Source organism: Gallinula chloropus, assembly GCF_964237585.1.
Source record: "Gallinula chloropus genome assembly, chromosome: 6".
In the NCBI taxonomy this organism is placed as follows: domain Eukaryota; kingdom Metazoa; phylum Chordata; class Aves; order Gruiformes; family Rallidae; genus Gallinula; species Gallinula chloropus.
This window is the reverse complement of record NC_140091.1, coordinates 10,961,521-10,974,381: the sequence shown is the minus strand read 5'-3', so window position 1 is coordinate 10,974,381 and position 12,861 is coordinate 10,961,521. Positions and strand designations below refer to the sequence as shown.

The following is a 12,861-nucleotide window of genomic DNA, read 5'->3' as shown; positions in this document are numbered from 1 at the left end:
TGCCATGTGAGCTGGGAATAATTAAACAGTCATTACAGCCGTGGTAGCAAAGAGCCCCCCAGATCAATCTCATGCATGACCTTTCCCTCCGACTTTTCTCTTTATTTTTCCAGCTCCCTCCTTTCCAAATAGTGGCAGAGAAAGGAGCAACCCCAGCCTCCTTCTTCACCCTGCACATGTGGACCATCACATCCTCACCCAGAAATCTGTCGCCTGATCTGAGCAGGGGTCCCAGCAGGGACTTGGGGTACCAGGGGCTGATAAAGAGAAACCACAACAGGGGAGGTGCAAATGGGACAGACCAAATAGGGGATTCTTAGAGTGGTCAGGTCGTACCACAGTGTTTTATGATACTGCTGCATTTCTACTGCAGCATCGTTTCTTTGGGGAGGCGGGTGGCTGCCCTGTGGGGTCAGGTTTGTCACAGCTGACCACATTGGATGCTGACATCTCACAGATATCGACCAGAGACCATAGGTGCAGAGTGCTTCTACACTCCAGTGTCTTTGGCAGCTTTTACTATCACTCAGCCCCTTTCCCCATTATTGGATGTGGGAGATCTTCTAAGCCGCACTTGGAGCAGGTGCCTCTGGAGGAGCCACAGCAGGTTAAACATCTCAGCATCCCTCCCTTGATGGCACAGATCACGCCTGGCCTTGCCAGGGGCTGTCACCTGTGGCTAGGTGAGAGGGTTTGGCCTCATGTAGCTTTAAAAAAAAGAAATCAAACTCCCATTTCCTTATTTAGGCTTCAAGTGACACTTCCACTTATTTAAACTGGCGTTCACAAAAATCCAATTCTCTTACTACCCGACGACTGCTTATTTACAGCCGGCGCTGCCGTCCGCGTGGCTCTGCAAGCGCCTTGCTCCACTGCTGGGTCTCCCATCCTAAGGCTGTGTGTGTCCTCCAGCCAAAAATAAATTGTTTCTCCCAGATTATTACTTTTTAAAGAAATACATCAGTTGGCCGCAGCTTGTAGAAACACTTTGGCTTTGTGGGGTCTCACGTGGGAGCTGCACGTGCTCTGGCTGGTGCCCATCAAACCCCGAGGGCTGCTGAGAGTTGCTGTGTGGAAGAGTTGTGAGGCTGAAGGACAGCGTGGCAGCAGTCCTCTTAGCACCTCTTTAAACCTCTCCTTGCTCCAATGTTATTAAGGGATCAGCACAAACAACTGTAGCTGTCCAAGTTCAAGGAACTTCATCTCTTGTGATGGTTATTCATTATGTGAGGGGGATGAGGCTGGGGGGTGGCTGCCGTGCCAGGTACGGAGCTCAGCCCTTCTCTGTGGGATGCTCTTCATAAGCCCTGCTTCACGCTGGGTGGGGGTTCTGCAGAAGACTTGTCTGAACATGCTGGGGGAGCCCAAGTGCCTGCGAGATCTGGTGGCAGTGATGGGCTGAAGGGTGGTGTCAGGGCTGTTTCTGAGACCTCACTGAGACATCAGGCAAATCCTGTCATGGTCCTGTGCCCAAATCTCCCCTCTGAGCACATCTCTCCATCTCTTGGTCTCCTCATGCTGGCCAACACTCGAGCAGTAGCTACAGCTACAGCAGAGCTTTCCAGGCCTTGCTGCAGGGTGCTGCGGTGATGCCCTGGTGTCGGCATGGTCAGTGCCTGTGCTGCAGTGGGCATGGAGAAGGAGGAGGAGGAGGAGGAGGAGGGCTCCTGCCCTCCTGCCCTGGGGCAGCTGCCTGGCACTGGGCTTCTGCCTGAGCTGGGCTGGGGCGGGGAGGGATGTCAGCAAAAGCCCCACCTGCTTTGGTGGGCTCTGGGCACCAAGAGCACCGCTGGGTTGTGTTCCTCTGCCCAGTGGCTGATGAACCATCAGGGCCTGACTCCTGACTTGGCCACCCAGAAGAGTTCTCTTTTCTTTTGGAGGAAAGCCAAGATTGCTACACCAGCTTGCAAAAGCAAAGCCTTAATGGAAAAGGAGTACCACCTTGCTCATGCAGTCGGGTCACTTAGCCTTTATCTTATGCCCCGGGTTCTCCTTGTGGACAGCAGCAACTTCTGCTCATGGGGATGCTAAGGGACCATTCCCTGCACGCTGCTTTTTTGGTGGGGTTTATTTTTCCTATGGCAAGTACACCCCAAAAGGCAGGATCGTAACAAAAAAACCAAACAAAACAACTGAAGGTTATTGTGAGTGACAGCCACAGTGGCAGAGGTAGAGACAACACAAGACTGCAGGCAAGGAGGGCACACATTGGGCATGCTGAGAAGCCCTTCATGCTTCGGGACATCGCACCTGGGTTTGAGCATCTCGTTCGGGCTCACTCAGGGAGGGGCCAGGGGACTGCCAGTTACACCAGGGGATGCTCCTAGCCAAATCCCTGCCTAGCATTAAAAGACACCTGCACGTCTGTAGTGTAGCCTGAGTCTTGCTTCCATTGTGGAGCACCTTGCTGAGAGTAAATACTCCTCTTAAAGCTGTCATGCTCTAATACAGAGAAGCGATGGGTCATAGAATCATAGAATGGTCTGGGTTGGAAGGGACCCCAAGGATCACAGAGTTCCAACCCTCCTGCCACAGGCAGGGCCACCAACCTCCAGGACTGGATCTACACAAGGCTGCCCAGGGCCCTGGCAAGCACCCCGGGGTGCACGGGGACCTGGCTGCGCAGCTCCCATTACTGAGTGACACAGCCACAGAGCCAGGCAGAGCCCTCCAGCAGCACCAGAGCAGGGACCTTCCCTTGTCCCCACAGAGGCACAGGGCACTCGAACACGCCGGGCTGCAGCAGTGCAGGGCCAGCACTGGTGCCACAGCCTTGAGAAGGGGAGCCAGCAAGGAAGCAGCCTCATGTCACTTGGAAATGCCGACCCATCAGGAGGGAGAGAAGGAGGCTGCCCAAATGGCTGGGTCTTTCCAGGGTGTTTCTTGTCTTATTTGGTACTTTGGGGGGTGAGGGGGGCGTGTTTGCCTAAAAGGGAAAGAAGTTGTTTTGCTGTAATGAACTAGATAAACAATTCCCCAAATAGATTAAAACTAACTGTAACTTATAAAAGCGGGTAGTAATTATATTTTATTAGCTAGCAAAACACCATTTTTTTATTTCGTAGGATAATTCTGTGTAAATCACCTTAATTAGAAGTGTCAGACGAGCCCGTGAATATCGTACTTAGTAACTAATTTCCTATGTACAGGTTATAATTTAAAACACATGGATCACTCGCCGAGTGGAAATATGCTAGCCATGAAATAATGTGGGGAGTGTTGGGGTTATTACTATGTAAATGTGTAATCATTTCAGACCACTGCAGCCTGGCTGGGTGATTAAAGAGAATCCCAAGGTCTCCAAAGATTGTGCTCTCTGCAAGGGCCTAGAGCGAAAAAACTTTAAAAGGCACCGAAAAGTGTTTGAACTTTAAAGGTCTTGATTTCCCTTTTACCATTTTTAATTTGTCTGCCGTGTTTATGGAGGGGAAGGTTTCTCTTTGCTGACGGCCTTTCGCTTCTCAGCCCACTGCCGACATCCTTAAGAGGTGTGGGGAGCTGCGGCCGCTGTAATTTGGGGTGGGGGGGGGGCTGTTCTGTGGGATGGTGGAAAGCACCCTTAATTGCAGGGTCTTGTGACTTGAGTGACTGGGGCCCGTGTCCCATTCTCAGCCTGTCTCTGGAAATAAGTAAAAACAAATTGAAAACTCTCAGCAGTGAAGTGGGGCTGAATTGCAAGGGGGCTGGGTGGTTCTTAATAGTCCTCAGAATGAAGAATAAAATAACTTGGTGTGGTTTATCTTGATCAGTCCCCTTGCCCATCAGTGGCCTTTTGGCTGACCAGAGAGCCCCTCGTCCTGAAAACTGCAGTTTTCCTGGCACCAACACCGTTTCTGGGAGGAATTAATGAGATTCTTCCTCTTTTCCCTCAAAAAGGAATAATTTTAAACACCTTTAACAAGAAAAGGGAGGAAATGAGTTGGGTTTTTTAACCGGGTGTTTGGATTATAAAAGGAAAAGGAAAGTTGTTTCACACTCGGGGTGATTGAGAAATTTAAGGTAGCAATGGGGGAGATGGGGAGGGGGTGGGAATCCTTCCCTTGGTCACACGGGTTCAGGGACAAGCTGGAGGTGGTGCCAGGGCTGCATCTGTGAGGGCAGCAGGGACCAACTCTGCTCTGTGCCACCTCCCAAGAGGTGGCAGAGCTGGGGGATGGGGTGGGGTGGGGGGGCATCCTTCACCCTTCCAGAGAGGATCTGACAGCGCATCCCCTCAGAGAAGGGGGCCCGCGTGGGAGGCGATGCCCCAGCCTGCCGATCATCAGTCCCCAGGCACCACAGCCACTTCCCCCAGGAGCAGAGCTGCTGCATTCGGGATGACCCAATGGCAACAGCTAACTGTGTGTTTCCCCCTGTTTTCAGGCGGGGGGCGAGGACAGTGGCACTGGAAGAGGGGGGGGGGGGGGCTGTAGCCCCAGGAGAAAACACCTTCCTCCATGCCTGCTCATTTCATAACACCCAGCCATCTGCCAAATCAAGGCAGATTAAAGCCAGCCAAATTCAATTTCTCCCCGCTGCCACTGCAGCTCGGCATCTGGGGCTAAAGTGTCCCCGACAAAGCGAACATGACAGGCACATTGCTTTTTTGTCACATCTAGTACCGTGTTGATCTTCTAAAAGTCTCATAAAAATTTATTGATGCCTCCCATATTGCTGTGATTGAGAAGAAAGGAGCGCGGGTGTGCGGAGCCGGGCGCGCGCGCGCGGGCGGGCGCCTGTGCGTGTGTATATTAATGTTTCTGAAGTAGATCTGATTTGATATGTCTTGTTCTATTGTCAGCATCTGTTTAGCGAGGCTTTTTAATACTTTCTGGCTGCCGATCACTCATCCTTAGCCCGGGATGCAGGCTTGCATACAAATTTTGTTATTAAACACAATTCCATTCCACTCCCCCCCCCCCCCTCCTCCCTTCCCCAACCTCCGCCTCCCCCCGCTAACCTCCCCCCTCCACCCACCCATCCATCATCTCCCTGGGGCTATGGGGAGCTGGGAGCCAGCCACCCCACCAGCGTGCACTTACAAGCGCAGGCACTGGGCTTGGCAACATATTTCAAGAGCCTTTTGCCTGCTGCAGGTGCTTTGCATTGACAAATCGAATCATGGGGAAATAATTTATTTCCTAATGCTGTTTGCAGCATGTTAGCAGGAGAATTTACATGAGAGAGATTACTTTAATAACCAAAAAATTACAGTGCAGGCCTCCCCGCCATGTCGGCTTTGATATGTAATTGTTTCAAGTTTAACCTGTCTGGAGGGGGGAAGGTGTTATTAAATCTATAGCATCTCCCGCTGGCGAGGGCAGGCGAGGAGGAGCACCGTGGCAGGGACCTCCTTCCCTGCTAAATGGGGAACAAGCTGAATTAACAAATCACTCCAGCCTCCGGCGGAACGGCTGCCTCCACGGCGTGGCTGGAGCCAAGGGGATCTTCTTTCCCTTGCTCTTACATCCATTCCATCTCCTTCTTTTTCCTTCCTTCCTTTTTTTTTTTCCATTGTGCCTGACCCTATGTGGGGCTCACCCCCTCCACTCCCTGCTTTCTGCCCTGTGTCCCCACAGGATTGCTCCCCGCTTTTCCCCAGGGCTGGGAGAGGAGCTGTGTGAGGCCCCAGCAAGGGGAAGAGTCAGGATTTGACTCTGCATCTCTGCCTGGGTTTGGGAGTTTCCACTTGAAGGACCATTTTATTCCAGCAATAGTGGGTGCTGGCCTCCTTTCCTTGCCCTCCTTTCCAAAGCCATGTGCTTTGCTGTTCAACCTCATGAGATCCCTCACAGCGCTCCCCTCTCAGCCCACCACAGCAGTTTTGTGACTCTGACCCCATTCTCTTCTCTCTTGGCAGCAAGAGCTCCATCCTGAAGGATGCCATGGCAGCCGGCACCCCCAAGGTAAGTGAGAACAACTCAGAACACTTTCTCTCCCTCCAAGGGATGCTCTTTAGCCCCCCGTTGCCTTCCCAGCCCACTCCCTGTCCTGCTACTCAGATGGCTGCACTCTGGGGCAGGCCAGCCCTGGAGGAAGCTGCTGCCCCCACTCACCCTCTGGGCTGGAGCAGCCAGGTCCCTGCGCAGGGGTGTCTCACTGCAGCCAAGGGATGGCAGAGCTGAAGGACCCAGCGGGCTCCGGGACTCCAGATTGTGTCTAATGACAGCTAATGAGAGCTGATCACACGCAGGCTGAGCTCAGCCTGGGAAATCACGTGCAGGAGTTCCTGGAGCCAGAGCCATATGCCAGCTTCAGAAGAGGGGAGTGGGACTGCCCCAGGGGAGTGAAGCGCACCCGAGGAGGAGCCCAAATCACTGCCCCCTTCTCAGCTGCAGCCCCCTCCCCAGGACCCACCTCCCATCCCCTTTGCTCAAAATGCAAAAATCCTAAATGCACAGAGCATCATGGCATCACTGCAAAGGACGTCATTTATTAATCAGTATTGCTCATTAGCTGGACTTCACTTGATGTGGCGGTAGGAAGGACAAGAGTTCGGGCAGGCAGGTGGGTGGCAGGGAGCACTGCAGGGCAGCTGGACATTGCACAGTCTCCAAAAACTACACTGTGCTTCCCAAGGTGGCCAAAGGCAAGTGGTTCGGGCTCCCCTACTCTTCTGGTTACAGAGACCATGTCAGGGAGTCTCCAGAGCACCTCTTGCAAGAGATGTCTTTGTGCTTGTTTAAATAGAATTGACTTCAGGGCTCACTCTCCTTTTTGGGTTGTTCTTGGCACGTGATGTCAGGAGCAGAGACTGACATTTCAGATCTAGGTTTTCCCCTTGATGTCTTGCCAAGCGCACCAACACCTTGTCTGTCCCACCAAGCAAGGGTCCTGCGAGCTACCGTGCTGTCCCAAGTTCCTGGCAGGCAGGGACAGCTCCCAAATAAACCAAAAAATTTCTGAAACCCTACAAAGGAAAACAAAAAGTCACGGTGATGCTCTGTAGTGTTCCACTCCTTTGGCATTCCTGCCTCCTGCATGACTATCCCTGTCTCCCACGTGCTGTCCTGGAAGACACCCAGAGAGTGGAGCTCTATTTCTCCTGTGAAAGACAAGCAGAGCAGAAAGGAATCACCAAACCCACCCACCATAGAAAATCCACAGAGCTTGAGGCTGCCTTGGGACATCCTGAAGGAGCTGGAAAGGGCACCTGCAATGTGAAAGCAGCTGGGCTCTGCAAGCTCCCCTTTCCCTCCTCGTCAGGTCTGCGTGTAGATAACTCAACGGTCCCAAACACATCGCCTGTGAGGGAGAAGGACGGCTAGGAAGACAGATTAGCTCTTTGGAGGGAAACGCAGCAAGTGACTGACAGAGACCAGATAAAGAAGAAGGTCCATCTCACGGCAGGGCTGGGCTTTTGAAGTTTCCATTGACAAAGAATCCCATTTGCCTTGAGCGAGGGGATTAAACTGGGACTGGAGCGTCGTTCTATGTAAAAGAGATCAATCGTCCCCTGTCACCACATGGATCTTTTCCCTTTGCCCGTCACGTCTGGGGCTAAGAACATTAACTTCAAGAAACCAGGAGAGCAGGGAGGGAGAGGGTGAAATCAGGAAATCTTTCATTCCCTTCTCAGAGAGCTTGAAAGCCTCTCAGCCCAGGAGGATTCATTATTTCTAGGTGGCTTTTGCTAGGAGACAAGTCCTGTGTGGCCTGGGAAGGCACAGCGCTGTCACCTTCACCTGAGCTTGGTATTAAAGGCCCCTTTGTAACCAGATGGGATTGAGGAGGAGGGTGGTAGGGGCGTGAAGGCTGCTCTTTCCCTTCGTGCCCACTGAGTGCTTGTGACATTGGGTGGGAATAGCCGATCAGGATATGAAGTCCCTCTGAGAAAGTCTTGCTGGAGACAAAGCTGGGTCTCTGGGCCACCCTTAACAGGGGTCCCAGGCAGAGGGATGGGGAACAGACCCCCAGGAGGGGACCTGCAGCTCATGCCCAGGCACCCAGGCATTGCTGGAGGTCTGGCAGGCACCACTGTGTAACACTTTCCACCCTGGGCACCAGTGTAAGTGGTCACAAGCACCGTTGGGACTGTCACAACCTTTCCTGGCCAGCCCTTCTCCAGTGCTTATGAAAGAGCTAGCAGCTCCAGCAGCTCACAGCAGGAGAAGGGGCTGCACCTTCCCATCCCTTGGGAGCATCCCCTAGCAGCATGGGCTGGGGCAGGCTTGTTCCCCTCAGGGACATGGAGACTGGGGTGCAGGCTGTCTGTCTGACTTTTGTGGTCTTTGGTGGCTTTGAGACCACTTTAGGTCTCATTTAGGACCTTTGCATATAGCATCACTACCACTGCTGCTTCTATGCTGGCCTGAGGCTCTTCCTAGGTTGCAGCTGGGGGCAGGGGATGTAACCCGCCCCATGTTTTGTCTCCTGGCTCTGCTCCCATCCCTTCCCCACAGTTGCCCCAGCAAACGTCTCTCCTGGCAATAAAAGCCCAGATGTAAACACATGTCCCTTCACACTCCGCTTTCCTGCCCCTGAAGAGCTGTCACTCCGTGCACTGGGTCAATTCTCATGGCAATATGTCAAAGAAAATCCAATCACTCAACATGGGATGTGATGAATGCAGGATTATTGTATCAGGTTCCTCTATTATCAGAGCCAACGGAGGCAGCGACGGCCAAGCGAGGGCTGTGAGCTGGGGGCTCTGGCCAACACATCTGCTCAGCGCCTGGGCTCCCTCTCTGCGCAGGCAGCCCTGAGCACCACATAGTTCTGCAGCATCCAGGATCCTCATTTGCTTTCCATTCAACACCAAACCCAATCCATGGTGGAATGCCAGTGTGGACAAGCCACTTGGGCAAGCAGATGACAAACCTGCACAGAGAGCCTCAGGGTGAGATTTCTATCCAACCCTGACTGCCACTCTACTTAGGAATGCTTGTGACAAACAAGCTGGGCTCTGCCAGCCTCTGGCTGGGGAAAGGGTTTGAGATAGCTGCCTGGTGTCTTGCAAGAAGTCCCATGGCTGGGAGATAGCAAGGAGAACACTACTGTCTGCTGACAGCAGCAGTTTCTGTCCATGACTGCATGTTTGGATGCTCCCCCCCAGGGCTTGAGATAGCCTCTGGTGCCAGGATCTTCACATTTCTGAGAGCCATGTAGCCCATCAAGCCCATCAACCCCTGCTGGGCTGCCTCATGCCTGTGCTTTGCAGAAGACCTAAGTGCAAAAAGGTGCTGAAAGCCCATCTCCTTTGCAGAAAGCACTCCCAGTGCCTCTGGGAAAGGTCCTCCCCAGGCATTGGACTTCAAGGAGAGTCCTGAACGCATGAAGCATCCTTCCTTCTCTGATGTTGTGTCCAAGACACCAGGAGGGAGAGGAGGGGTGGGCAAATAAATTCTTCACCAAGGACGAGTTTCGGTGCCAGTGGGAACAGATACTTCATGCCCATCAGAAGGGATGGAGGATGTCCTTGCTCTTGCTGAGCTAGAGACTGCGGCTTCATGGTCCCACTCACCAGCATGGTTGCACACTAGCTTTTCACTGTTCAGCATTCCTTTTCCTGCTGCTGCTTCCTAACATGTTACTGCCAATTGCCTCTCAAACGTAAAGCCCAGCCCGTGCGCCAGGTTTTGCTTCAGACACTGACCTGATGGAACAAAATCCATCTTGCACACGCAGCAAATGCTCACAGCCGTTTTTTTTTAGGTGTGCACCCAGCTCCTCGGAGGGTGCCCACAGGCAGGCAGCCAGCACGCTGCTCCCAGACCTCCAGCAGAGCTGGGAACCAAGCCACAATGCCAGAGCCCTCTGATTCCCCCACCCACCCCCGTGATTTTATGGCTTCACCGAGCAGTTTGAGAGAGAATTACAGCACCTAGAGGGAAATTTGACCACTAAAGCCCTCCAAGGAAAAAGAGCTTTGAAGCAAGCAAGATTTGGAGCCTTAAACCTTGACAGAATGTCTGTATTAAGCCCTTCCCAGCTGCCTCGCTCGAGATGAAATTTCTAGCACAATCATTTAACTTCTCTGTATCACGTCTGGTGGTAGGAACAGGGGACGGGTGTCAGGGCCCCAGGGTTTTGACTCCTTCTTTTGTGTCACTGACTCACTGGGGGAGTTGGAGAAGTCAGTCACCGTACCTGCTCCCCCTCCCTCCGTAACTGATTTACAAGGAAAGATTAAAAAGCTAAATCTGAGTATTGTGGCAAAGCTACGGCCAAGCTGGGGACACGAGAACAGCCCACAGATATGTAAAAGAGGGGAAATTACGTAGGATGAGTGTCGGCTGGCTGTGCTCCCTGCCAGTTCGGGGTGATGAATACCAGAGTCGCTCCAAAAAAAGATCTCTGCCAGGTTTTATTCCATAAAACAAATTACCCCATGAACAAACAAAGCCCCTCGCTCCCCTTGGGCCAAACAGCTGTGCCCTCCCATTAGTCTGGGGGAAACCGCCGCGTTCGGCAGGAGGAGCGGAGAGGGATGTGGTTGCGGAGAGGAGCCGGGCAGGCTGGCAGACCTTGGCCAGAAATCTTTCCCCCTCCATTCCCGGTGTGCTGATGGGCAGATCTGCTGGAAAGGGCCCCTTTCCCCACCACGTGGGCAGTGCCTCGCCCAAGAGGAGCCAGAGCTCCATTGCAATCCCAAGTGTGACTGTAACGTGTGCCGAAAGGCATCAGTAGCTCACATTTCTCTATGCTTATTCTGCCCGTGGACCACTGGAATCTTCCAGCAAAGGCCAGAAGCTGCTAATACCATTATTTCTGTTCACTATTCACACCCTTCTCACATTTAAGCCTTTCATCCCCAGCTCCATCCCACCTTTATCTCTGCCAGCTAAAAGCCACTAGATGATTTTACCTCTAACTTTCCTGGGAGCAAATGTGGACGCTCCGAAAGCTTCTAGGAAACTCATCTCTAATAGTAGCATCTTTGTGTCAGGGATCCTCCAGCAATAACATAAAAAACGGCCAGCAGAGTTAAGGGGGGAAATCACAGCGAGGCCCGGTATCACTCATTGCTTTCGGGTTACAGTTCCCAAGTGATAACAGCTATTAGCAACACTTTGACGGCTTCCCTACCGTGGAGGGGAGGGCAGGAGACAGAAAACATGTCAAGCCATCACCTCCATGTTAAGTGATAAGTACCTATTTAGCTGGCAGAGTTAAAGCCGAATGCATCAAGCAGGGAACACTTTGTGCCAAAATAAAAAAAAATAAAAAAAAAATAAAAAAAGGGCCATATAGATACATAAAAAGCAGGGTTAGGGTATTTGTTCTGCTGACAGCGGCTGTGATGGATTGTTTAAGAAAAATAGACTCCCTGTGTTTTTCCAGGGCTATCAGAAAGCAGGAGTCCAGCACTTTAATACTCTCAAATGACTGGCCTTGAGAGGCAGCAGAATGTCAGCAGCTCTGGCTGGGCTCTCCCCGCGCTGACACCTGCCCCGGGTGCCGGGGAAAAGGTAGCGCTTAGGGCTCGGGGCGGTGTGTGCCAGCAATTTCCATCCATTTCCTCGGGCCGGCAGCTGCACCCCGACAGCCGTCCCCTCCCCTCGTGTCACCCTGGTCCCGTGCCTCGAGCGCCTGTGGGTCAGGACCTGGCAGCGTGTGTGCTTGCCGACATCACCTCACAGCTGCCCACAGCTCTTCCACCCAAACTGGGAGGAGCTGGTCCAGAGTGCGATGGACTGGGATTGTCCCTGGAACACTGGCTGCCTGACACACACCTGAACCTGCCCGTGTGTTTACACACATAAACCACACGCTGTTCCTAATTGCGATGAGGCTGCTGAAACACTTGCAGGGACTGCAGCCCGGCTTTGTGGAATTACATGGTCCATGGAGGGTGTCGTGAGCTGCCGGGCTGTGAACCTTACAGCACGAGCAAGGCTTACACAGCCTCTGCTTCCTGCTGTGCCACATCCACAGGGAGAACCCGGATCCTCGGACACGGGCCATACATCCAGTCACATCTCTCCCACCTGGCATGGCACAGATGGGCTCCGAGGGGTGGGAAGGAAACGCTGAGCGGGGCCATGGCTGCCCTGCACGGCAGGAGGGGCAGGAGAAAGGAGGGAGTATAGGGCTTGGACAAGATTGATGGCCTCGTTGCCATTAAGAAAAAAATTAGCCGGTGGCGGCTATCATATTAAAGGGTGAAGAAGCCGTGAATTATTTTCTTAAAGATCTTATCACTTACAATGATAATTTTACCTTCCAAAAGGCCACTTTTAATGAGGCAAGCCAGGCAAAAAGTCATGATTTAATGCCAGATTTTTTTTTCCAAACACATTTTACTGCTTTTTTGTCCATGTTTAAAAAGCGCCGGTGACCTTTTTTTATTTAGCTTGCCCCAGGTGTAATGCTCAGGCTGATCCTCTCAGGGTTTATAACCTCCGCAGAGAGTGCCTTTACCCAATGGAGAGATGATTTAAAGGGGAGGGAGAAATATGAGGCTGCACAGCCGCTCGCACAAGGCCCTTGCTCCGTCTTTGACACTGGGAGACGTGGTTTGCCAGGAGAGGGAGGAGGGTGCTCTCACCCTGACAGCCCTGCTCTGATGCGCCCTGTCTGCATGGAGAGCACCTAGCGCCACGTTTTTGGGGTGGGGATGCTGGAATTCGGGTCTGCCCTGCAGCTTGGACATGCAGGAGGGTTGGTAGTGCATGTGTGAAGCTGCTTTCTGCCTTCCCAGCAACCTTCCCAGATGCCAGTCAAGAGAGGGGTGGGGATCGTATCTCTGTCCTGTGCCCGTTTGCAGGTAGCTGGCTGGGAGGGAGCAGCACGGATCCGAAAGCAGCAAATCCTTAGCTTGGCAGGCTGTGGCCATGCAACCTCAGGCTTTAGCCATCAGCAAACAGCCCCAACACAACGGTTAGGGAAAGAAAAAAAAAGAAAGAGGCCAACATTGGGATGGCAGAGAGGCTGGCCTGA

General features: G+C 52.7%; 1 protein-coding gene across 1 annotated transcript in view; it reads left to right on the top strand.

The window, feature by feature from the left end:
• Positions 1 to 12,861, top strand: part of RNF220 (ring finger protein 220) — a gene marked incomplete at its 5' end in the record, with an annotated part of 220,868 nt that overhangs the window by 142,845 nt on the left and 65,162 nt on the right. The window contains one exon of the mRNA XM_084266071.1: positions 5,840 to 5,885. Coding sequence (XP_084122197.1) covers positions 5,840 to 5,885 — 46 coding nt within the window. The remainder of the gene's footprint in view (positions 1 to 5,839; positions 5,886 to 12,861) is intronic.